Raw genomic sequence first — 24,408 nt, forward strand, 5'->3', positions numbered from 1 at the left:
TGTACACCAAGAAATCTCTTTAACAAGGCATGAGGATTAAACTGCCATCAGGGAAAGGGAAATCTGCACCACACAGATCATTGGATAGGCAACTTTTTGAAGTTAATGGCAAGCACTGTTGCTTTGCTGTTGTCCGCAAAGACCAGCCTATGCTAAGTATGGGACATTACTGTGCACAGTTGAATGCTGCTTCTCCCTACATAACAATGACTATAATATAGGGAGGCAGTGGCCTCGTGGTATTACCGCTAGACTATTAATCCAGAAACTCAGCTAATGTTCTGGGGGCCCAGGTTCAAATCCCACCACAGCAGATGGTGGAATTTAAATTCAACTAAAACAAATCTGGAATTGAGAATCTACTGATGACCATGAAACCATTGTCAATTGTGGGAAAAACCCATCTGGTTCACTAATGTCCTTTGAGGAACAAAATCTATTGTCCTTACCTGGTCTGGCCTGCAATTGACTCCAGAGCCACAGCAATGTGTTTGACTCTCAACTGCCCTTGGGCAACTAGGGATGGGCAATAAATGCCGGCCAACCAGCGACACCCATGTCCCACGAATTAATAAAATAAATCCAAAACGTAAGTACCTCGTTCGCTATGCAATGTTTTCTGAACACACTTAGGATACACAAGATGCTATAGAAATCACAGATTTTGCATATTTTTTCTAGAAAGGACTGCGAACGCTCTGCATAGCATGCAAGTATTTAAGCAACAAAGATTATGAGGAAATATCATCTCGGCTGCTTGAAGCCAGGACATCTCTGCACCACCGAGAACAAGAAGTAGCAAATGTTTTCAATTTTATTGAGAGAGACCTGCACCTGGTGGGAGTTTCTGGTGTTGAAGACAAGTATGTTCATGCTTTGTCGTTATTGTTACTCCAGTTAGATATCTATGAATTCTTTCATTTTGCCATGAAGTTATAAATTGTGTGAATAAGTTAATATGAAACGTCTAATTTAATGAAATAATTATTGAGAACTGTAATCTACAGAATTAAATTTTTATGCTGTGGATACTTCTGATTGATCGAGAAGGCGGAAACTATTGTTTCTTTTTTGAAGCTGTCAACCATCTCTCTTTTGATGCATTTTGTAATTTATAATGACAATCTGGCTCTCTTTTTTTAAGCTAGTTTCAATGTAATCTCTGAAATGTACTGGAACCAATAGTTGCTTAATGCATTTTTATCAATCCAATTATTTGTTTTATTGCAATTTAAGAATGTATAATGGGTTTCTTGTTCTTTTGGTGCATTTAATCTTAAACTGGAAATGAACGCAGTTCTACCTATCCTCACTCAAATTGCATTAACGGAAATCCGAGGTTTAACAAAATAGTAGGATATTTAGGTTGTTTTTGAATTGAAATTCAGGTTTGTACGTTGTATGTTTTCCTTATCATCAACCATGCTGCATGTGCAAATGTGAAGGTAAGGAACACATCAGGAAGTGGTGGCTTTCAGAAAAGAAGTCAAGCTAGCACTGACACATTACTAGAGAAAGGAGTGACATGTTAACCACCAGTTCCTGATGTGGATTCTGCTTTTTAAAACTCATTCAGCCTCCATGTACAATCAGGAATTGCTATTAAGAATATTATACTGTTCAGGTGAGATGGCCTTTCCCCATCCTATAACACAGCATTGCTGAAGAGGCAAGTGTTGTTTTCTTTTTCCTTTTTGAGGCAATAGGCAGCTTCCCATCTTTTCCTGTATTATTTTCAGTTGCTCAATAGAATTTAGTCTCTTTCTAAACTTTAAGAACGCAGCAATGATCCTTTTTTAAAGTTTTGATGAACTATTTTTCAAAACTTAAGAGGCTCTGTTGACCAACCTAACTCTAGATTATGCCAAACTGCTAATTGGTGTTGGCTTCACATTTTTTGTCAGATGCCACTGGCCTTCCTTGTGAGAGACACCCACAATTATTCCAGATTTATTTCGAAAGTAGAACATAATTGGCTTAATAAAATCATTTCTGGCATCCAGATAATCCAAGTTAAACTCTCACAAGGGGATATTCAATAGAATAAAGCATCTCCTGTTCCCAGGTGCAAGCGAGAAATCGAGTGTGAATGAGGAGAATTTACAGGATTGCTGCATCATTTCAATTGTGTTTTCATTAATTTTCATGACTGAAGAAAAGGTACAACGTTCCTCAAAATTGCCTTTAATCATGCCGCAAATTAACCTTTTAGATTTAGGTGCTGGCAATGGTAGAATGACCAATACATCCCAGTCTTTTGACAGACAAGGCATTACCACCGTTGATGCAGTCATTGGCCCCATTCAGAGTACTGGCTTCTCTCAAACAACTTTCATCCACATTGACCTCTCCACTAAATCTGCACTGAATGGACTTTGACTCTGGTACCAACTCAGTGACACTAACAATTATTGACAAAGCAGATGTCAATGTCATTGACCAAAGCGCTGATTAGAAACTTGTTACACTTGGTTTCTTTCAGAATTGAGGTTCCTTTAGACGAAAGTGTCTTTTTTTTTCAAACCTGTCCAGACCACAAAATCTGTACTCTGGAATCTAAACAAGGATGCTGATGGTTCGTGATGGACATTGGTATCTGTAATATGTATGTGTATAGGGTGACAAAGGAGGACTCATCCCAAGTAGAGTTGTTGAGATTAGCGGTCTGTTCGGTGAGGCTCTAGTGAGGATGGAACAAGTCACACAGAGGAAATGTAGTTATCAGCATGGTTCTTCAAATGCATGGCTTTTATCTGTTGGATATCCAACAATCATTCATAACAATATTGCTGGTCGCTACGAATAATTCCACATGGAAACTTTGCAACTCCTTGAATTGCTTCACGCATTCATCAAATGATCAGTATAAATATGCAGGGCGATATGCCAATATTTCTTTTGCTAGAGTTTCTCCAAATTCATTTGGAGCTCACACAGCTATCATTTTTGCCTGAGATTTGTGTCTGGCAGATACTGTAATAGTACAGCATTTCACTTGATCCAATTAATATTTACAATTTAGTATGTTTGATAAATTCTTAGTTTGACCCTGGCATTTTAACTTGTTGGGATAAAAGCTCAAGTAAAGTTTTTATCAACTCTTGAGCTTGTGAAACCTCTCGAGGACTATTGCTTTGCCAGCCTTCAAAATAAACACCAAAGTCTAGTGATTGGTAGACCTGCCTTATTTGACAGATGGATAAAGGTTAAATTTCCATCTCTGCTTAAAATCATTTTTTTGTTTACCAATTTCTGAAAATTATACTGATCAAGTTTTGTTAATCATCTAACATTTCCTCTCATGAAAGAAAATACCACTTGGCTTTTGTGGCTAGGTCAACAAATAGGATGAAAGAGCTTTATAAGTTCAGACAATTATGAAATATTTTAAATATTTATTATATTTAATTAATTAGTTGATTATTAAATAAGTCAGCAAACTAGATCGTTGACTGTATCGCTTTATATTATGTGCCAAAGCAGAGCCATCTAGAATGAAGCTCACTTAGTGTGTGCGCTGGTCCCTTGATGGGCCAATTTGTGCAGACTTCCTTCAAAGTCTCTTATTGCTACAGTGACTACACTTCGGCTGTGAAGCACTTTGAGACTTCCAGTAGTCGTGAAAAGTGCTGTATAAATGCAAATCTGTCTTTTATTTCTAAGCTTGTTGCCTGGAGCAGCTTGTATGCTGTCACAAATCATTTTTGTCCAGAAGGCTCAGTGAACCTTCAAGATGATCTGAAAATTCAGTTTCTCGGGGATGCTACTACTTTGAAAAATTACCATATGTGCAGGATGAACAAATAAAAAGGAAATTGTAGTTACTCGCTTTAGGTGAAGGCTTCCTCATTCTTTGAGCTTTAGCCTCCACATGTAAAGCACCCTCCTGGCCAACCCCAATTTTCCTTTTAACAGTTATTTATAACTGTAAAATGTTAGTGCTCTTGGTGGCCCTGCAGGTTTAATTGCTGCCTTTGCCAGACAGAGGAGTGAAGGCCTGTTTCAAAGTGATGCTGTGATACATAAGGGTTGGAGACGAGGTTACAAGACTCCCAGAACATGAAGTTCAAGTGACAATGTTTCCTGGTAACTTCCCCTGTGAGATAACAGCAATTCCTGATTGTGCCTAGATTTTGAACTTTGATCATACAATGATGAAGACTCTTCATTGTAAGTAATCTATTCTTATGTTTTATTTTAAAATTGATTTTAGTTGTACCAAACATTTGATAGTAAGTCAGATGATAATGATACTACACATGATTTGAGCACATAAACGTTTGGACGTTGGTACTGTTATGAGCTATATTTTGATTCTGTAAAGTGAAACACATTTTATTGAGGCTTAAAACTTAAGTTTTTAGCTGTCTAGTGATTTGGACATAACATCTTCAATATATTTCAATATTTTGGCCCCATTTATTGTAACCTGATCATGCATCATAGGATTCTGCTGGTCACAACCACAGGCTTTACACCAACATGTAAAGTATATTAATTTGAGAAGAACTGTTCACCTCAATTTATGAGATTGAGTGTGTGTTCTTTTGCGATACAGAACTTCTTAAATAAAAATGTTGATCACACAATTAACTTAATTGTTGATGAAAATAGCACTGTATTTACTCAGAGTTCCAGTGAAAGGACTCCCAGGTCTATTTATTTCATCCATAGAGGATTCCTATTCTGTCATCCTCTCAGCACAGTGTCCACCTGTCAGTTAAATGAATCTATATCCTTGCTTCAACCAATTTTCCTGACAACCTATCTCAATTGTTCCACTGAGCAATACTTACTTATGTCTGCCTTAAATATGGTTTTCATACATTGGAGCCTGTGCCCTTTTTGACCTGCTTTCCTGGCATATCAAAAAATATTCTTTTATATATACATTCTCTTAGCAGTTAGGAATCAAGTCCATTTGAGTTTTTTGAGGTAGAGACGCCATAGTTTACCAGGTGCTCTTTATACATCATCTCTTCAATGGCCAGTTGAGCTAATTTACCTGGAACTGCACTACCTCAAGGGCCTTGGTCTTTAAACATTGAATTTTATCTCTTTTTAAAAACAAATGACCTGACAGCAATCATTCATTAGAACTAGCCTATTTAATGCACTTATGTCATTCCCAAAGCAACAGCAATTTGAACAAAACTGACATGGAAAGCAGTAAAATTTCCACCTGCCCCATTTTCCTTTATGCAAAAAAAAAGGACTCATTCCAGGTCCGATTGTATAGTAATTGGCCTTCTAGTACCTTGGATAAATACTTTACATGTATAAGTTCAGAACATATGTTGTGAACGTTCCTATTGACTGTGAAGTATCAAAGCTGACCCCATATCTGAGCTGCTGTCCATCTAGTTGCATACTTTTGACAGTGTTACTGATTAACTATCGGATGAATTATACATATAAAGTGTTTCTTGCTGTAAGCATCTTAATGCCTTATTTCTTGTTTCAGATTGCAAGAAAATGTTCCAGAAACAATAGAAGCTCTTAAATTGGCAGGGATCAAAGTCTGGGTTCTTACAGGAGATAAACAGGAAACTGCAATTAGCGTGAGTTTATCAAGCGGACATTTTCACAGGACAATGAATATTTTGGAACTTACTAATCAGAAATCAGACAGCGAATGTGTTGAGCAGCTCGAAATACTTGATAGAAGGTAATCATGTTTACATTCTGTGGTCTGTTGGATCAGTGCTGCATAATTCTTCTATATTTTATGATTGTGCAGTCAATTGATTCTAGTAAAACCATGCATCAATAATTAAATAATGTACATTTTAAGTTTTAATGGCAGTTACATTTACAGTATATACTAGTTTCCTCAAATCCTCTGTCCTTCAGTAACAACTTGCATTTATAGAACACCATTAAGATAGAAGACTTAGCCAAGGCACTTCACAGAGTCATAATTGCACAAAAATCACCCCCAATCGAAAGACAGAAGTTAAACAAAGAGCACTTTAAGGAAGGAAAGGGAGGCCATGAAGAAATTTGGACACAAGCATGAGAAATTTAAATCTGAAGTATTGAGTGACTGGGAGTTAATTTAGGTCAGTGAGGAGGGGTGAGTGGATGGTGAAGGATAGGGGTTGCAGAATTTTGGGGCAGTGTAATGTCCTAACTATGTTAGGGATTGTAAGTTTAAAGCAAAAAGAAGTGTAGTTTGCACACGCAAATTCAAAGTAACACACAAGTTTATTGAAGAGATGTTCTCTGCACTGCATAGAGTATAAATTGAAACTAAAAGACCAACCTGTGGACCCAAGTTCAATTCCCGCTTGGGTCACTGGCTGTGTGGAGTTTGTACATTCTCCCTGTGTCTGCGTGGGTTTCCTCTGGTTGCTCTGGTTTCCTCCCACACTCCAAAGATGTGTGGGTTAGATTGATTGGCCATGCTTAATTGCCCCTTACTGTCATGGGGATTAGCAGGGTAAATACGTGGGGTTACAGGATTGTTGTCAGTGTAGTCTCAATGGACCAAATGGCATCCTTTTTTACTGTAGTGATTCGACGATTCAATGTCGGCTTTTACTATCAATAACGTGATTCAAATACTGGACTGACGTTTGGAAAAAGTCACATTTTTCATTCTTGACGTGCAGACCATGTGCTTAAAGACATTCCAATGTTGCTTCTAAATTATTCAAGTGTTCTTTTTCACTGGACCCTGTAATTAGAGTATCATCCAGGCAACATTGTACACCAGAGAAGACCACTTAAAATCTGATCCATGGATCTTTGGAATAGGGCTGGTGTGGATGCTATTCCCAAAGGCAATTTTTTATAACATAACAGATCTTTATGATTAACCCCTACCATCTCCTATTGGGGTTTCTCCCACCGTCATGGGACCGTCCTCCCAAGGTCTGACCCACCCCCGAAATCCTATCCACTTACCTGAGACACTTACCTTCTCCCTGGCCTGGTAATTTCAATGGAACCTTTAACTTACCTGGCAGTTAGTGCCATAAAAAAGGGGGCATGTCCTCCTTCAATCCAACGAAGCTAAACTGCAACAATGGGCAGAAACCTAATTGTGGAGGTTCCAACAAGTAACTGCAAGAAAAGTGGACATGAAATTGGGGAAGGAGCAGCATGTTACAAGTACTTCAGAACAGGGAGGGAGGTTGGATGTTAGGTTTGTTGGGAGAGGGACTGAGGGTGATTTTTCTTTGGAGTGATGTGGTGATGGTTTTGAAAAGAAGGGGAACAATATCTGGTAAGAAATACATTTGCAATATTGGCGAGCAAGTTGGATCAGCAGCAGTTTGGTGGGAATGCATTCAATAGAGCAGTGGTGGACCTTTTGGAAATGATGAGTTCAGAGAGAGCACGAGAGAAGATAGGAAAGAAACTACCAAAATGTGGTGAGGGTATTGCAGGGGTAAATAGGGGAAGTTTTGGCTTGATGGGTAAGGCAAAGGTAGGGATTCTGGAGAAGTGGCTGGATGGTTAGTCTCAATCTTGGTGACAAAGAAAGTGCCCTTTCACTTGGTTGTTGGAGGGCAATGAAAGTTTAGACAAAGTGGTTTAACAAGGTGGTTGGTGATGGAAAATAGAGGCCAGTGATTATCTTTCCTATTTTGGGTGAGCTTGAAGTAGTGGACAGTTTTCGCAAGCCAGAGTAAAACTTGGCGATGCTTGGTGTGATGAGCCAGTTCTGAAGATTAATAGCTGAACTAATTTGTTGCCAGACAGGATCAAGTGCCTCTTGAACTTGAGGAAGCAAAGATTGGTGCAGTACCAGAAAGATTATATTGCTCACAGTGAGGGCAAGTAGGGATTTTCACGGGTGAAGAGTGGTACAGTTGCATTGTGGCACATGATGGCCAAAAGAGAGTTTTTATGGAGGGAGATGTATAGTGTTGTCAGAATAGCAGTGAAGTCGGAGGGTAGAGGATAAAGTGACTTGGAGATTGAAATCAAAAGGAATGAGGAGTCACTCAGAGTTGAAGCTAAGTGGGAATATCTTAATTTTAAAAAAATGGTATGGCTCAGCAGGGTAGTGACAAACGAGGGATTTTAAAGGATAGGCAAGAGGGTTTGGACAATTTGAGGTGCTCTAAGGAGGAGAAGATACCAGAGGAATAGATAGAGAGACAAAGCTGTACTTTGGTGATTAAGGATTACACCATTACTGTGTTTATTTGAATGGCCAGATGGTGGATGGTACAGAGAGACAAAGGTTTCAATCAGGATTGTGGTGCTGCCACCAATGAGGGAAGTTTCTGTTGTTGCAACCATCCATATTAGCGTTATGAATAGCAGCGGTTTAGTTTGAGAGTGAACAGGCGTTCTGAAGGGAAATCTGAAGAGGGGCCACGATTGTTGATGGGGAAGGCAGAGCTCATGAAGGCAATAATGGTTGGTGAGAGGAATGGGCAGGAGGGTGGCAAGATTAGCCTCTTCCCACACAACCCCCAGCAGCATGTCGAGCATGGAAATTGGTGAAAGTAGGTGAGGAAATTCAAAAGTGAAAAGGATGTGAAAGCACGTTTAACATTACAAAAATTCAGACAAATTGGATCTGCATGCTTTTCTGCCATGTAAAGAATTTGTGCATGAGTGGTCATACTTACAATTTAAGAATAACAACAGAAAGTACAAAAAGGAAGAGGATCATCTTTAATAAAACAGGTGGAAGTATGTAAAACAAATTACCACCATGGGCTGAAACAAAAAAAAATGTTTCATAAAGGAACTAGACAAGTCTTTCTTAACAGATGGAATTTAGGATTACCAGAAATGCACCAAGCGGTGGGCAAGATCGGTCATTGGTCTTCCGCCTGAAATAGTTCATGTTTTTGGAAAGTTAATGTAAATAAAAACAAGTAATGTCCTCAAGTTATTTTCCATATTTAATTTGTGTTTGTTCAAGTCTAAGAATCAACTAATTATGAAAATCTGAGTGTATGTGAAAAGGTACATCCTGTTAAAACAGCAGTGATTACTATCATAAATGAATTCTGTCCAACACATAATGGGATAAGTTGGCTTAAGCAAACACAACACTATGCTATAAATACATTTCCTGTGCATTTTGAGTGGATGGTGTACATTATGCATTTTTATGGATCCATAACTTTTAAAGTAAGCTTTTATGGCGAGGGTCGATTCTACTTACTGTTAATTAAATTGAGTCTTCGAACCTTGTCTGAAATAGATTGGCGCAGGCAGTGTTTTATCTTGTGTACATGCACAGATTAACTGTAAATTTTAAACTTTAACAAATGGTTTATGATTGCAGAATAAAACAGGATCATGTGATTCAACATGGCTTGGTTGTAGATGGAATCAGCCTTTCAATTGCACTCAGAGGACATGAAGAAAAGTTCATGGAAATTAGCAAAAACTGCAGCGCTGTGCTATGTTGCCGAATGGCACCCCTACAAAAAGCAAAGGTAAGTTACGTATTCAACGGTGCGATTGGTCAAAGAAATCGAAACAAATGCAATTTCTTATGTTGTTTGTGTTAATTTGGTAATATCAAACTGTGATCTAGTATGATAATAGAGACTAAAAATCCCAGGCTCCCCATATCCTTAAATATATTGATATGGAAATAGTTTTTTTTTAACTGAATGAAAATGGCAATCATTAAAATTCAGCTCCCACGTTGGCTAATGTATTTCCCAATTAGATCAGATTATGAAGTTTATATACTTGATTCCTATCTCTGGTGACATTTCATCTCAGTCTCCCCAGGCGAGTGAAAAGAAAATCAGCTTGCATCTGACTGGAGATCCCCAGTGGAAGCTTTGTGCATCAGTCAAGGGCTAGTGATTACAAGTTTAGTCAGGTACATATGTGACACAGTCCCTTCTTCACACACATTGTTCCATCAGTGGGAAGGTTGCTTTCTTGAGAAAGTTGGGATGGGCGCACATTGCACTTTGTGCCATTGAATCTGTTGCTTGCTGTGATCACAAATAGTTTTGCAAGACCAATGTATAGCCTTTATTTAAAGTCTTCATTGGTTCCTGCGCTATATAGATAGAGACATGCAGCATAAAAGCAAGAAAGATGTGATGAGGCTTTGTAAATCACTGGTTCTTCCTCAACTGCATTAATGTCCTCAATTCTTTTTTTTTTAGTTTAGTGCCACAAGTAGGCTTACATTAACACTGCAAAGTTACTATGAAAATCCCCTAGTCACCACACTCTGGCGCCTGTTTGGGTACACTGAGGGAGAATTTAGCATGGCCAATGTACCTAACCAGCACATCTTTCGAACTGAGAGAGGAAACCGGAGCATCCGGAGGAAACCCATGCAGACACTGGGGGAACATGCAGACTCCGTACAGATAGTCACCCAACTGGGAATTGAACTCGGATCCCTGGCGCTGAGGCAGCAGTGCTAAACACTGTGCTGCCCCTGGACATTTTACCCTTTAGGAAAGCTATAAAGGCATTCCTCAGAATGCAGCAAAGATTTACAAGATGGTTCTGGGTGTGAGAAACTTTAGCTGGGTGAATAGATTGGAGAAGCTGAGGTTTCCTTTGGAGAAGAGAAGGTTGGTGAGAGATTTGATAGAAGAACTCAAAATCATGAGGGGTCTAGATAGTTTCAATGTTTATTTATTAGTGTCACAAGTAGGCTTACATTAACACTGCAATGAAGTTACTATGAAAATCCCCTAGTTGCCACACTCTGGCGTCTGTTTGGGTACACTGAGGGAGAATTTAGCATGGCCAATGCGCCTAACCAGCACGTCTTTCGTACTGTGGGAGAAAACCGGAGCACCCAGAGGAAACCCACGCAGACAGGGAGAAAGTGCAGACTCCGCACAGACAGTGACCCAAGTCAGGAATGGAACCCGGGTCCGTAGCGCTGTGAGGCAGCAGTGCTAACCACAGTGCTGCCCAATAGAGTAGATTGAGAGAAGCTTTTCCATTGGCGGATGGATCAAGAACCAATTTAAGGTGGTTGGCAAAAGAGACCTGACGAGGAAAATAGTTTTTACATAGAAGGTGGTCAGGATCTGGAATGCACTACCAGAAAATGGTTGTGACATATTTAATTGTGACTTTCAGAAGAGAATTGTATACACCCCCTGAAAGGAGAACATTTTCAGGGATACAGGCAGGACTGGGGAGTGAACTAGCTGAATTGCTCTTGCAGAGAGCTAACATGGAAGCAAGGGAGCTGAACGACCTGTTTCTGTGCTGTGACTTGTATGATGCATGATTTTGATTGATTTGGAGCTGGGAATGTCTTCACTTTGAAGTGATTGCTCTGCCACAGATCATGCAAGCAAGTGTGCCCAGGAGACTCTACAGTCACAGTTGATCTAAAGATCGTACACATCATATTAAGACCAAGGAAAATAGCAAAATGCCTGTGGGCATGCACACTACTATTACATTGTGCTTTTCTTGTTACCTGATGGATTCTGCCTTATGATGTTTACCATGTTTCACAGCAAGGGTGATATGTCTGTCTCTGTTTGGACAATTAGCTAATGAAAGTATCCTCTCCATACTCAAATGTAGTATGACAAGTTCTGAAACTGCGAGTCAATTGAGAGATATCCTATTGATCTTTGGAAGCATATTTTCACAGGAGCTGATTTCAGCATGTGAAGCCTCTCTTCGTTCAGACAGGTTTGCAATAAGCCAGGCAATATACTGGACAGTACTGGCATTATGGATGTCATGGGATCAGCATGACTTGTATATTTTGGAACTTATGGCATCAGTCATCTTAAATGGTCATTCTTGTAACCTCTACAACTTTATTTCATTGTGCATTCTCCCTTAGAAGTATCAGAGACAATCACCGTCCAGTGGTGGACATGGAGCACTCATACTCCACACTTAGTGGGTTGTAGCTGCAGTGCCCGATTACTTTACTCATGGGCTAGAGCATTCACTTTGAGAGTGTTAAACTGATAAAGAACCTAATGTCAGATTTTACCCATTTAAAAAAAATTTTGCATTCATCAGTGTAGTTATTTGTGGACCATGTCTTATGTCTTGTATCATGTGACTTAAAATGGGTGTTTGGTTTTGTATATTTTCAGGTAGTCAGGCTCTTGAAGACATCACCAGCCAAGCCTATTACCTTAGCAATTGGTGATGGTGCAAATGATGTCAGCATGATAATGGAAGCAAATATTGGCATAGGTATGTAAACAGAAAATTGTCTGCTCATAGAATCATAGAACCATACAGCACACGTTAAATTAGAGGCCATCCAGCCTGACTTTACTCCCTTGAAACTTAACATAGCTGCACTCCCTCTGACTTTGTTCGTTTTGCTGCATGATTCCGTGCCCTTATTCTGCTAACAGTTTGTGTCCCCTCCCCCTGCCAAATTAGTCCTTCCAACAGCACTAGCAAAACATCCTGCAAGGATGTTAGTCCCATTCTGGTTCAGATGTAGACTGTCCCTCTTGTACAAGTCCCACCTTCCCCAGAAATGGTCCTAGGAATCTAAAACCCTCCCTCCCTATACCAACTCTTAACCCATGCGGTCATCTGCACTACCCTCTTTCTGTGCTCGCTAGCACACAGCACTGGGTGTAATCCTGAGATTACTACCTGAAAGGTCTAGCTTTTTAGTCTACTGCAAAACTCCCTGAATTCTTGGTGCAAGATCTCATCCCTCTTTCTATCTGATAACCACACCAGCACCTAACTGTACCCCTGACTATTGAATCCCCAATTTCTATTGCCCTGCTGCTCCCCCCCCCCCCCCCCCCCCCCCTGCCCTGCTTGTGGTGCCAGAAGCATGACTCTGTCTGAACTCCCTGGATGAACCATCATCAGCCTCCAAAATGGGATACCGATTTGTGAGTGAAACCCCAGGGGACTCCTCAACTACATCGCTTGGACTGCCTGGTGGTCACCCATTCCCTTACTTCCTCAAGTCCCTTCAGCTGCGCTGTGACCACCTCCCTAAATGTGCTATCCATAATGCTCTCAGACTCACGGATTCTCCACAGTGTCCCCAGCCACCGTCCCAGCTCTGAAACTCGAGCTTCCAGGAACTACAGCTGGACACATTTCCTGCACTATGTTGGTCCCCGGCACTGGAAATGTGCCCGACCTCCCACATGGAGCAAGAAGAGCAAACCACAGCTTCAAGCTCTCCTGCCATGACTAAACCCTTTAAGTTTAAAAACTTTATAAGATCTTTTTAAAAAAGAAATAAAGCAAATAATTCCCTACCCTTACCTAAGCAATGAGTTTCAATTTAATGTGGTTTGGAAATACCCACCAGGATTTACTCACCAATCAGATACGTCCGTTGGTCTCACGTCACTTCCTGACCTGTAATGTCTGTGCCTTTTTTTAGTCAGAGGAGGAGGGAGGGTTGTGAGTTTCGGGCTTAACCACCCCTCGCCACCAGTTCTTTCTCTTCCCACTTTTTAATAGATGTGACTGTGTCGACTTCTACCAGAATGCTCCTGAGTGAAGTCTCTCTGCCGCCTCTGCTCTGTTACTGGTACATTCCAGTTTTGTATCTGACATGAAAGAGCAGAATTGTAATGGGCTCCACAATTTCTAAGAATAGTGGCTGAAAGTGAATCAAAACACACCAAATAACATTTAGACATCAGTCGATAAATTAATTGGAATGTGCCTGATCATTTGACTTTTACTCTTCTTGTATATTTGTCACAAAATAAGTATTTAGCAGATTTTTTAACCATTTCAGTTTTGTGGATGAGTTTAGATGAGGGTAGTGTAATTGATGTAATCTACATGGACTTCAGTAAGGCTTTTAACAAGATCCCGCATGGGGGACTGATCGAGAAGATAAGAGCCCATGGGATCCAAATAAATTGGATCCAAAATTGACTTAGTGGCAGAAGGTGACGGTCGAAGGCTGTGTTTGTGACTGGAAGCCTGTGTCCAGTGATGTACTACAGGGATCGGTGCTGGGTCCCTTGTTGTTTGTACATTAATGATCTAGATGGTAATGTTGGGGGTATGATCAGTAACTTCGCAGATGACACAAGAATTAGTGGTGTGGTAAATAGTGACCAGGAAAGCCTTAGATTATAGGGTGATATAGACGGACTGGTCAGATTGGCAGGACAGCGGAAAATGGAATTTAGCCCTAAAAAGTGTGAGCATTTTGGAAGGACTAACAAGGCCAAGGGAATACTCAATGAATGGTAGAAGCTAAGAAGTGCAAAGGTTATGGAGCTGTACAAAACTCTCCTTAGGCCACAGCTAGCATACTGTGCAGTTCTGGTCACCAGACTATAGGGAGGATGTGAATGCACTAGAAAGAGTGCAGAGGAGATTCACCAGGATTGCCTGGCCTGGAGCACTTCAGCTATGAAGAGAGGTGGGATAGGCTAGGGTTGTTTTCCTTCAAACAGAGAATACTGAGGGGGGACCTGATTGAAGCGTACAAAATTATGAAGGACATAGGGTAGATAGGAAACAACCTTTCCCCTTAGTAGAGGAGTCAAAAACCATGGGGCAGGAGATTTAGTGAGGATTTGAGGAAAAACATTTTCACCCAGAGGGTAGTGGAAATCTGGAACAGTCTGCCTGAAAGGCAGGAATCCTCACAAAATTTAAAGAATATTTAGATGAGCACTTGAAACACCATAACACGCAAAGCTACAGACCAAGTGCTGGAAAATGGGGTTAGAATAGATAGGCGATGATGGCCAGCACAGCCACAATGGGCTGAAGGGCCTCTTGCTGTGCTGTAAAACTCTGACTCATAATATTTCTCCCAGTGTACACTGTGTATGTGAATTGTGTGCATTATGAAGTGTCTTGCGATGTTGTGTTATATTATTTTTACATTTAACTTCTATTAACCATTTTCCCCACAGGAATTATGGGCAAAGAAGGAAGGCAAGCAGTGAGAAATAGTGACTATGCGATAGCAAGGTTCAGATTCCTCGCTAAGTTACTGTTTGTCCATGGCCACTTCTATTATGTCAGAATATCAAATCTTGTACAGTACTTTTTTTATAAGGTATGTTGTTTTGATGAATCTTCTGTAATTTTATCAGTCGCATTTTTAACATTGGCCTGCTAATTAACACAACTTTTTGTTTTCCCTTTTCTCCTTTTGACCCCTTTTTCCTGATTTCTATAGTGCTATGTGCACTTGACTACAGTTTTATATACAGCTTGCATTCTTATAGCACCTTTCATGACCACAGGACATCGCAAAGTACTATAAAGCCCAGGTGTGGCCAAATTTTCTGAACCTGAGAACCGCAAACTATACCTTCAGACATTCAAGCTGTACGACACCGACAACTTTCGCAGCCACGCTACTCACTGCTTAACTGACCTTGGAAGCCTTGCTCTTCCAATGTGAGCAATCCAGTCCAGAAGTTTAGAATAAAGGATTGATTATACTTGGAAAAAGAAGTTAAATCATTTACTGAATAGCAGATTTGATTTGGAAAACCTATGTCCTAGTCTGGTAGATAGTTGCCTTTCTCTGTTCTGCATAGAACTGTTTCCTCTTATTCGAGACAGAGGCCGCAGGTCTGCAGGGAGTGGGTGGGTTAGGGAGTTGAGATCACTCCAAAATCGTACTGCTTGAGTCACGTGGTCCTATGACAGACTGACGGGAAACTATGAAAGGAATCTCGTGACGGCATTGGATGGAGACTGAATCAATCATGGATTTGCTGAGCAGCAGAGCAAATTCAGGATGAGCTGAAATGAACTCTTGATCTTGTTTGTATCCCTCCTTCCTCCCAGTGTTGTTCCCCGCTCTCCAGTTCTCTCCCTATGTGAAACTGTTTACCTCCCTCCAATGTGCAATGTAGTGGTTTCAAAACTCGAGGAATGAGCCACACTCTTAAATGTAGCAGCATACAGCTTGGGAGCTGCAGTTTGGCTATCTTTTATAGCCAATAAAGTAGTTGTGAATTGTACTCGCTGTTTAATGACATCATGAAGATGGCAGATATTGACACTGAAAGCTGGAAGACAGTGGCTAATGGCCATGAGCGCTGGAGGCAGACTGTTTGGGTGGGTGTTGGAAGAGATGAACAGAAATGAAAAGTTCAGCTGGCTGAGAAGAGAGCCCAGGGAAAACAAAGCCCAGCGAGTAGTGCATCTTGGCCCACTCCCTCCCTCTGCAGCTGAGTTTACCTTTTCATTGAAACAATGCAGTACTGGAGTGACACCGTTTGACTTTGGTGCTCAAGTATCTGGAGTGGTATTTGAATCCAGAACCTTCTGACACAGAGGCAAGAGTACTACCAACTGAGCCATGACTTGGTGTCGTGGCCAAATGTCTACTCTATGAACCGAGACATTAAATGTCATCAGGCTGTTTGAGAGTGAAAGGTTCCCCACACAAGCTTGATCTCGTTCTTGTCCATCTACTCTCTTTTCAAACAGCATTGTAACCTGGAATGCAACATAATGTTTTCTCCTTTCATTAACAAAAGAGGACATGTTCCAACACACCTTAGACTTATCTATGCTGAGTTTGCTGATAACAGTAATCAAACCTGGAAACTTCAGTGGGGCAATGTCATTGAGGGAGTGTTTTTAAACAAAGTCTTCTGCAGAAAGTTAAATTAACTTCTCTCGTGATCTCATGGAATCAAGTGTAGATATGTGGATTTTGTAGCCATTTAATAATTGCTTGCAGCTAATTTAATATTATGTATTATTTTTCAAAGACATCTGATACCATGTTAAAAACTAACAAAACCTGTCTTTTTTTCTCCCCAGAATGTCTGTTTTATTACCCCTCAGTTTTTATATCAGTTCTTCTGTTTGTTTTCACAGCAGGTAAGAATTACTGTTAACATAAATTAATGAAATTGGGACCAGAATTTATTTTTTTTGTATACAGTATTTGCTACTTCTCTCAGTTCTTATTAAGTGAAAGCGTATAATTTATTTTCTGTGGCAGTGTTACTCTGTGCATCACATGCATTTTATTAAGATTTTCATGCCAAGGGCATTTTCCAGGATTCCTGCAATTCTGGCCTCCTGTACATCGACAGTATCCCTCACTCTACCATTAGCTAGTTTCTAACTTCAGCCAGTTAGACCTGCAAGTTCTGCAATTTGCTCCCTAAACCTCATCACTTAAGATACTTATTTAATAACCAATTCATAGACTAAGTGTTTTGGAGCAAGCCAAAGATGTGAACAGTATTTTTATCTGTATGCATAAATACATATATGTTTAGATATATTTTGGGGAGGTGCTGGTATAGTTGTATTGTCACTGGACTAGTCATCCAGAGACCCAGGGTAATGTTCTGAGGACCTGGATTTCAATCCCACCACAGCAGATGGTCAAATTTTCAATCAATAAAGAGTCTGGAATTAAAAGTCTACTGATGACCATGAAACCATTGTCAATTGTCATAAAAACTCACCTGGTTCACTAATGGCCTTTAGGGAAGGAATCTGTAGTCCTTACCCCTGTCTGACTATGTGTGACTCCATGCACAGCAATGTGGTTGACTCTTAAGTGCCCTCTGAAATGGCCTTACAAGCCACTCAGTTTTCAAAGCATTTAGAGATGGGCAGTAAATGATGGCACAGTCAGCAACACCCACATCCCACGAATGAGTTAGCAAAAAAACGTTCTTAATTCATGAAGAAATATAGAGATCCTGAAACAACAGATTTGTAAACTTTCGCAACACCCTCTGACAATTTGTCCTGTGGAGGCTATGTTTTCTTCACTTAGTAAAGTTGAGTTTGTGTGTGTATCTGTTCAACTGTAATATATATTTTACATATGTTTTGCCGCTGGGCTAGTAATCCAGAGTCTAATGGTGATGCTCTGGCGACCCTGGTTCAAATCTCATCATGGCAGATGGTTGAATTTCAATTCATTAAAAATCTGGAATTAAATGTGCAATGATGGCCATGCAACCATTGTCAATTGTCAGGAAAAACCCATTTGGCTCAACCAATATCCTATAGGGAAGGAATCCTGCTGCCATACATGATCTGGCGTATATGTGACTCCAGACCCACAACACTGTGGTTGAATTGTAAATACTCTCTGAAATGGCCTAGCAAGCCACTCAGTTGTATCCAACTGCTACAAAGACAACAGAAAGGAATGAAACCCATGGACCACCCGGCATTGACCGAGGCACCGGAAGCAACAATGACAAACCCAGCCCTGTTGACCCTGCAAAGTCCTTCTTACCAACATCTGGCAACTTGTGCCAAAATTGGGAGAACTGTCTCACCGACTAATCAAGCAACAGCCTGACATGATCATACTTACGGAATCATACTTTAAAGATAATGTCATAGACACCACCATCATCATGCCTTCTATGTCTTGTCTCTCCAGCAGGGCAGACCCAGCAGATGTGGCAGCGCAGTGGTATATAGTTGGGAGGGAGTTGCCCTGGGAGTTATCAGCATTGACTCTGGACTTCATGAAGTCTCGTGGCAGCAGGTCAAACATGGGCAAGGAAACCACCTGTTGATTCTACATACTGTCTCCCCTGAATCAATGTGCCTCTATGTTGAACACCAATGGAAGACGCACTCAGCGTAGGAAGGACGCAGAATGTGCTTGGAGTGGGGGACCTCAATACCCATTGCCAAGAGTAGCTTGGTGGTACCACCACAGACCGAGCTGGCCGAGTCTTAAAGGACACATCTGCTAGACTGGGCCTGCGACCGGTGGTAAGGGAACCAATTAGAGGGGATAAACATACTTGACCTCATGCTCAGCAACCTGCCTGCATCTATCCATGACAGTATCAATAGGAGTGACCACAATACTGTCAGACAAAATCCTGCCTTCATATTGAGCATACACTCCATCGTGTTGTGTGGCACTACCACCGTGCTAAATGGGATAGACTTCGAACAGATCTAGCAGCTCTGGCAATAGCACTGACGACTTATGCTCCAGTACTTGCTGCTTCTCTAGCCAAGCTGCTTCAATATAGTTACAACACTGGCATCTACCCAGCCAAATGGAAAATTGACAAGGCATGTCCTGTACACAAGAAAAAGAACAAATCCAACCCAGCCAATTATTGCCCTATCAGTCTATACTCGATCATCAGTAAAGTGATGGAAGGGGTTCTCAAAAGTACTATCAAACAGCAGTTACTCAGAATTAACCTGTTCATTGATGCTCAGTTTGGGTTCCACCAGATTCACTCAGCTCCTGACCATGTTCAAACATGGACAAAAGAGATGATTTCCAGAGGCGAGGCGCGAGTGACTGCCTTTGACATCAAGGCAACATTTGACTGTGGCATCAAGGAGCCCTAGCATCCCTAGAGTCAATGGGAATCGGGGAAAATCTACCGCTGGTTGGATTCATACCTGACACAAAGGAAGATGGTTGTGGTTGTTGGAGGTCAATCATCTTAGTTCCAGGACATCACTGCAGGAGTTCCCCATAGTCTCTGACTTGCTCTTGTAGCCACAGTGTTTATGTGGCTAGTCCAGTTCAGTTTCTGGTCAATAGTAATGCTTATTATGGTGAGCATCAGATTTTGACATCCACACATGCATAGTAAAATATGGAAATGTGTGTTTTCCTATTCTCTCTGGATTTGCCGCCTACATTGCTGTTCTCCCTGACAGCGAATGTAGGCTGACAATCACCCCAAAAACTGCTAGAGGGCAGTTTGGAGATTTCTTTATAGTGTAGAGGTACGCTGTGACACGTGAAAGGTTGGGAACCACTAACCTAGACGTTCCTCCCCAAATCCCTCACCATCCTGACTTAGAAATGTATTGCCGTTCCTTCACTGTTGCCGGGTCGGAATCCTGGAACTTCCTCCCTAACTGAACTGAGTGTACCTATACCTCCGGATTGCAGAGGTTCAACAAGGCAGCTTACTACCACCTTCTCGAGGGCAACTAGGGATGGGCAATAAATGCTGGCCTAGTCAGTGATGCCCACATCCCATAAATGAATTTTAAAAAGCCTATGTGGATGATAGATGTTCATACAAGTTAATAACTAGAGAGATATTTAAGCTTCAATTACCACAATGTATTTTTCTTACAGACATTGTATGATGGTGCTTACCTGACATTGTACAACATTTGCTTCACTTCTTTACCCATCCTCATGTACAGTTTGTTGGAGCAAGATGTGCACTCTCAGATACTGAAGAACAAGCCAGCATTATACAAGTAGGTTGAATTTGATTACTGTATTTTTTGTATCTTTTCCACATGCTAAATGAAAGCCATTGATTTTTTTTTTTAAATTGTGGCAATGAAATATTCAGATGGTCTGTCTATACCTATTTTGAATATTAAGAAGGGTAAAGAAGAGGGTGATTTTAACCTGGGAGCCAGAATGGTGGTGTTCTACTGAAATAGTGGTGTTGGTCCAAAATTCAAATTGTGAATAAGTTTACAGATAGGCATAAAATAAGTTTCAAAATTTTACAAAATGTGTACTTAGCCAATTATTTAGTGGGCGAGGTGGTGGTGTAGTGGTATTGTTACTTGACCCAAAATAGGGTATTGTTACTGGACTAGTAATTCGGAGATCCAGGGCAATGTTCTAGGGACTCTGGTTCAAATCCCACCACAGCAGATGGTGACATTTGAATAAGAAGTCTAATGATGACCATGAAATCATTGTCAATTGTCATGAAAACCCATATGGTTCGTTAATATCCTTTTAGGGAAGGAAATCTGCCATGCTTACCTGGTCTGGCCTGTACGTGACAATGTGTTGACTCTTGGCTTAGCAAGCCACTCAGTTCAAGGACAATTGGGGATGGGCAATGAATACTAGTCCAGCTAGCGATGCACACATCCAATTAATGAATTTAAAAGATAACCAAAATCATTCTTATTATTTTGTTTAAGCTCATTAATATTTTGTATTTTTACAGAGAAATTAGCAGAAATGAGGTGTTGTCCCTCAAAAGATTTCTGTATTGGACACTGCTAGGATTTTGTCATGCCTTTATATTTTTCTTTGGTTCTTACCTTCTGAGGGGAGATGATGCATCCATGATGGGGAATGGGCAGGTAGGACCTACTTTTTAAAAATAAAGCTAAAATTCTTAAAGGTTATTTTTTCATCTTCGCATATCCCTCCATTTTAAAGTTTAATTGAGTTTTAAGCATGATGAAAATTAATGCACTGAGCAGCTTTTTGAATTTTCATATCAATAAAATTGTCTTCATTGCTTAAAACCATGTTACCTTTATAGCTTTCAGATGTAGTGTGCCATATGCCAGAAAATGGAATAATGTTTGAAGTGTATTATCTTAGCACTAAAAGTATTCAACGTTGATTATAATACCGGAAGCAACTAAGGCGATGGTTGAAATAAAAGCAAAATATTGTGAATGCTGGAAACCTGAAATAAAAACAGGAAATCCTGGATAAACTCAGCAGGTCCGAAAGCACCTTTGAGGAGAGAAACAAGAGTTAATATTTCGAGTCCGTATGAAGAAGAGTCACACAGACTCAAAATGTTAACTCTGTTTCTCTCTCCACCAATGCTGTGAGACCTGTTGAGTTTATCCAGCATTTCCTGGTTTTACTTCAGATGATGGTTTGGTTTTGAAACGGAAATAAAGCTAGCAAGTCCAACTGAAGTGCCACGTTGTATGCAAATAACAGCAGTGGGTGTTGAAGTTGGAAAATCTGAGCCAATAAACCATTTTACAATGATGACTGCATTTGGGTAAATCATCAGTTACTAAGCACTTTGGAAAAAAGCTTCCAGGTGTTATTAGGCCCTAACTAGTAATTTATTTCTCATTCTGGAAGGTGCGCCATGGAATATTGTAACTGTCACTTTGATAAATTTACAAAAAATGTGTTTCCAATTGATAGATTTTTCTAAATACTTGCAAATATTATTCAACGTTAAATGCTGTGCACTACTTCTGCTTGAACTTTTGGTTCTCTACTGTTTTTCTTTTCCTCTCTTCCATCGCATGCATGTCTTCAGATTTTGAAATCCAACAGGCAACTGGTAAGAGTTGACTGTTTTGGATCTTTACATTTACAATGGGGTAGGGCAGAAGGAGATAAAGGCTATTCATTATTAATCCTTCTCCATATGGATAAAGCTAAACTATTAATTAGAGTTTGAAGCACACTTCGCAGTCCGTTTGTTTTACTAAAACTTGCAAAGATTCACATTTCTGTCATTCAGCGCTACAATTACTTCATACTTCTAAGATAGATCTTTGATTTATTTTCTTAGAACTATATTCCAATGTGTGAGTGAATGAATGAATGCCAACAAAGTTTTATAAATCTGTTTGTATACATGATAAAAAGTATAGTCTTTTTCAGTGGATTAAAGAACACACACAGATTTTGTACTAAAATATGTAACACTCCACTTGTAAAAGCGCATTGATAAAAAGATGTTTCACTTCATGATAAAATCATGTGTGGCCCTTAGAGCAATGTAGAATGTGCTGTGATTAGCTCATTATGCTCATAAATTAGAAAAGACTATTTGGTGCTCTTTGACATTCGTAGCAAGCAGTAGGAATGTAAAACAAATGTCTACTTGCATACAAACATGTATATTTTGATCTGTTACTAGCATAGGAATAGAGTTCAACATAGCAAAAATGCTATGATGACTTACAAATAGTAACATTTTCCAGTAGATTGGTTTGAGTTGTTAGCAATATTGGTTATTTGTACAGATCTGGAAAAAAAAATAATTCTAGAATATCGTGAAAACTGATGTTCTTGTTTCAGACTGATCTCTAAAATTAACTATTAGTATGGCAGCCAGGAAATTGGGCTGTTCTCAGGGCTCATCAGAAGTATTTGGGAGGACAGTATTGTGAGGGAGATTAACAGGCAAGGTTTCTGAAAACAAGATTGTAAACAGTTTTATCATTATAAAGTAGAAAGCTATTTTCAACATGTCAGTTATTGGTTCATTTTCGTGAAGTAGGGTGCAATATTTTAATGCATTTTTTAAATTAAATTTAAGTTTGTACATAATCTTAGGAATTCTATTTGCTACTTGCAAAATATCCTGATTCGGCACTAGCAAACTTTATGTCCAAGTATATGAAAACTCCACAGTAATAAAATTTAAATTAAACAGTGAAAATTTGAGTAATTCTTTCGTGGGGTGAATGATGGGTGCGAACTCCTTTGTGACAAATTGCCTGCAAGTTGAAGATCTGTTCACTAATGTAAATCTGTGTTTCACAGTTCACCATTTTGTTAGTAAAAATGCAGAAAAACATGTTTTTATTTGTTCACGGGGTGTGGACGTCACAGGCTAGGCCAGCATTTATTGTCCTTGAGAAGATGATGGTGAGCTATCTTCTTGAACTACAACAGTCCATGTGGTATAGCTACACCCACAGTGCTGTTAGGATGGGAGTTCCAGGATTTTGACCCAGCGACAGTGAAGGAATGGCGATGTAGTTCCAAGTGAGGATGCTGCTTGGCTTGAAGTTGGTGGTGTTCCCATGCTTCTGCTACCCTTGACTACCAAGGTGTTAGGGATCATGGGTTTGGAAGATCGAAACAACTTTGGTGAGTTGTAGTGCATCAGTGAGGGAGAGTTAATTTTAAGGTAGTGGATGGGGTGCCAATTATGCGGGCTGCTTTGTTAAGCTTGAGTGTTATTGGAGCTGCAGTCATCTGGGCAAGTGGAGTATATTCCATCATATACCTGAATTGTGCTTTGTAGATGGTGGACAGGCAAGGTGAGTTACTCACCGCAGAATTCCCAACCTTTCAATTGCCCTTGTGGCCACTTATTTTATGGTTGGTCCAGTTCAGTTACTGGTTAATGTTAATCCCAGGATGTTGATAGTGGAGGGTCTGTGATGGTAAAGGCAGTGAATGTCATGGAAAAATGGTTAAATTTTATCCTGTTGGAGATGGTCATTGCCTGCACTTGTGTGAATATTTGCCACATCAGCCCAAGCCTGAATGATGTCCTAGTCTTGCTACATATGGGCATGGGACTGCTTCAGTGTCTGAGGAGGCACAGTGGGTGTGGAATGTTGTTCAGCAAACATTCCCACTTCTGACCTATGAGAAAAGGTCGTTGGTGAAACAGCTGAAGGTGATTATGCCTAGGACATTACCCTGAGGAACTCCTGCAACATTGTTCCAAAATTGAGATAATTGAATTCCTACCACCCACATCCATATTCCTTTGTGCAAGATATGACTCCAATTAGTGGAGAGTTTCCCCCCACTCTGATTCCCATTGACATCAGTTTTGCTGGGACTCCTTGATGCTGCACTCAGTCAAATGCTGCTTTGATGTATTGAGCCATTCAGACCAGGTAGGTATAAAATCTGTGTTAACTGATCTCTGCAATCAAAATGGTTGGGATGCTTCACATAACCTAATCTCCAGGCCAATGTATATACTGGGGCAGTGTTCCTGCATTTGCTCTCTCATGATCCAGTTGTAAAATGGATAGAGAAAAAAATAAATTCTAAATCCCAATTACTAAAAGAAC

The 24,408-nt window shown here is 40.2% G+C and overlaps 1 protein-coding gene across 4 annotated transcripts in view; it reads left to right on the forward strand.

Moving 5' to 3' along the window:
- The window catches only part of atp11b (ATPase phospholipid transporting 11B), a 153,278-nt gene that overhangs the window by 72,649 nt on the left and 56,221 nt on the right, over positions 1-24,408 (forward strand). For all 4 annotated transcript variants that reach the window (XM_078206984.1, XM_078206978.1, XM_078206970.1 and 1 more), the window contains exons 18-25: positions 682-863; positions 5,465-5,668; positions 9,260-9,413; positions 12,036-12,138; positions 14,817-14,962; positions 16,693-16,752; positions 19,979-20,106; positions 20,823-20,961. In XM_078206984.1, coding sequence (XP_078063110.1) covers positions 682-863; positions 5,465-5,668; positions 9,260-9,413; positions 12,036-12,138; positions 14,817-14,962; positions 16,693-16,752; positions 19,979-20,106; positions 20,823-20,961 — 1,116 coding nt within the window. The remainder of the gene's footprint in view (positions 1-681; positions 864-5,464; positions 5,669-9,259; positions 9,414-12,035; positions 12,139-14,816; positions 14,963-16,692; positions 16,753-19,978; positions 20,107-20,822; positions 20,962-24,408) is intronic.

Source organism: Mustelus asterias, chromosome 3 (genome assembly GCF_964213995.1).
Source record: "Mustelus asterias chromosome 3, sMusAst1.hap1.1, whole genome shotgun sequence".
NCBI classification, from domain to species: domain Eukaryota; kingdom Metazoa; phylum Chordata; class Chondrichthyes; order Carcharhiniformes; family Triakidae; genus Mustelus; species Mustelus asterias.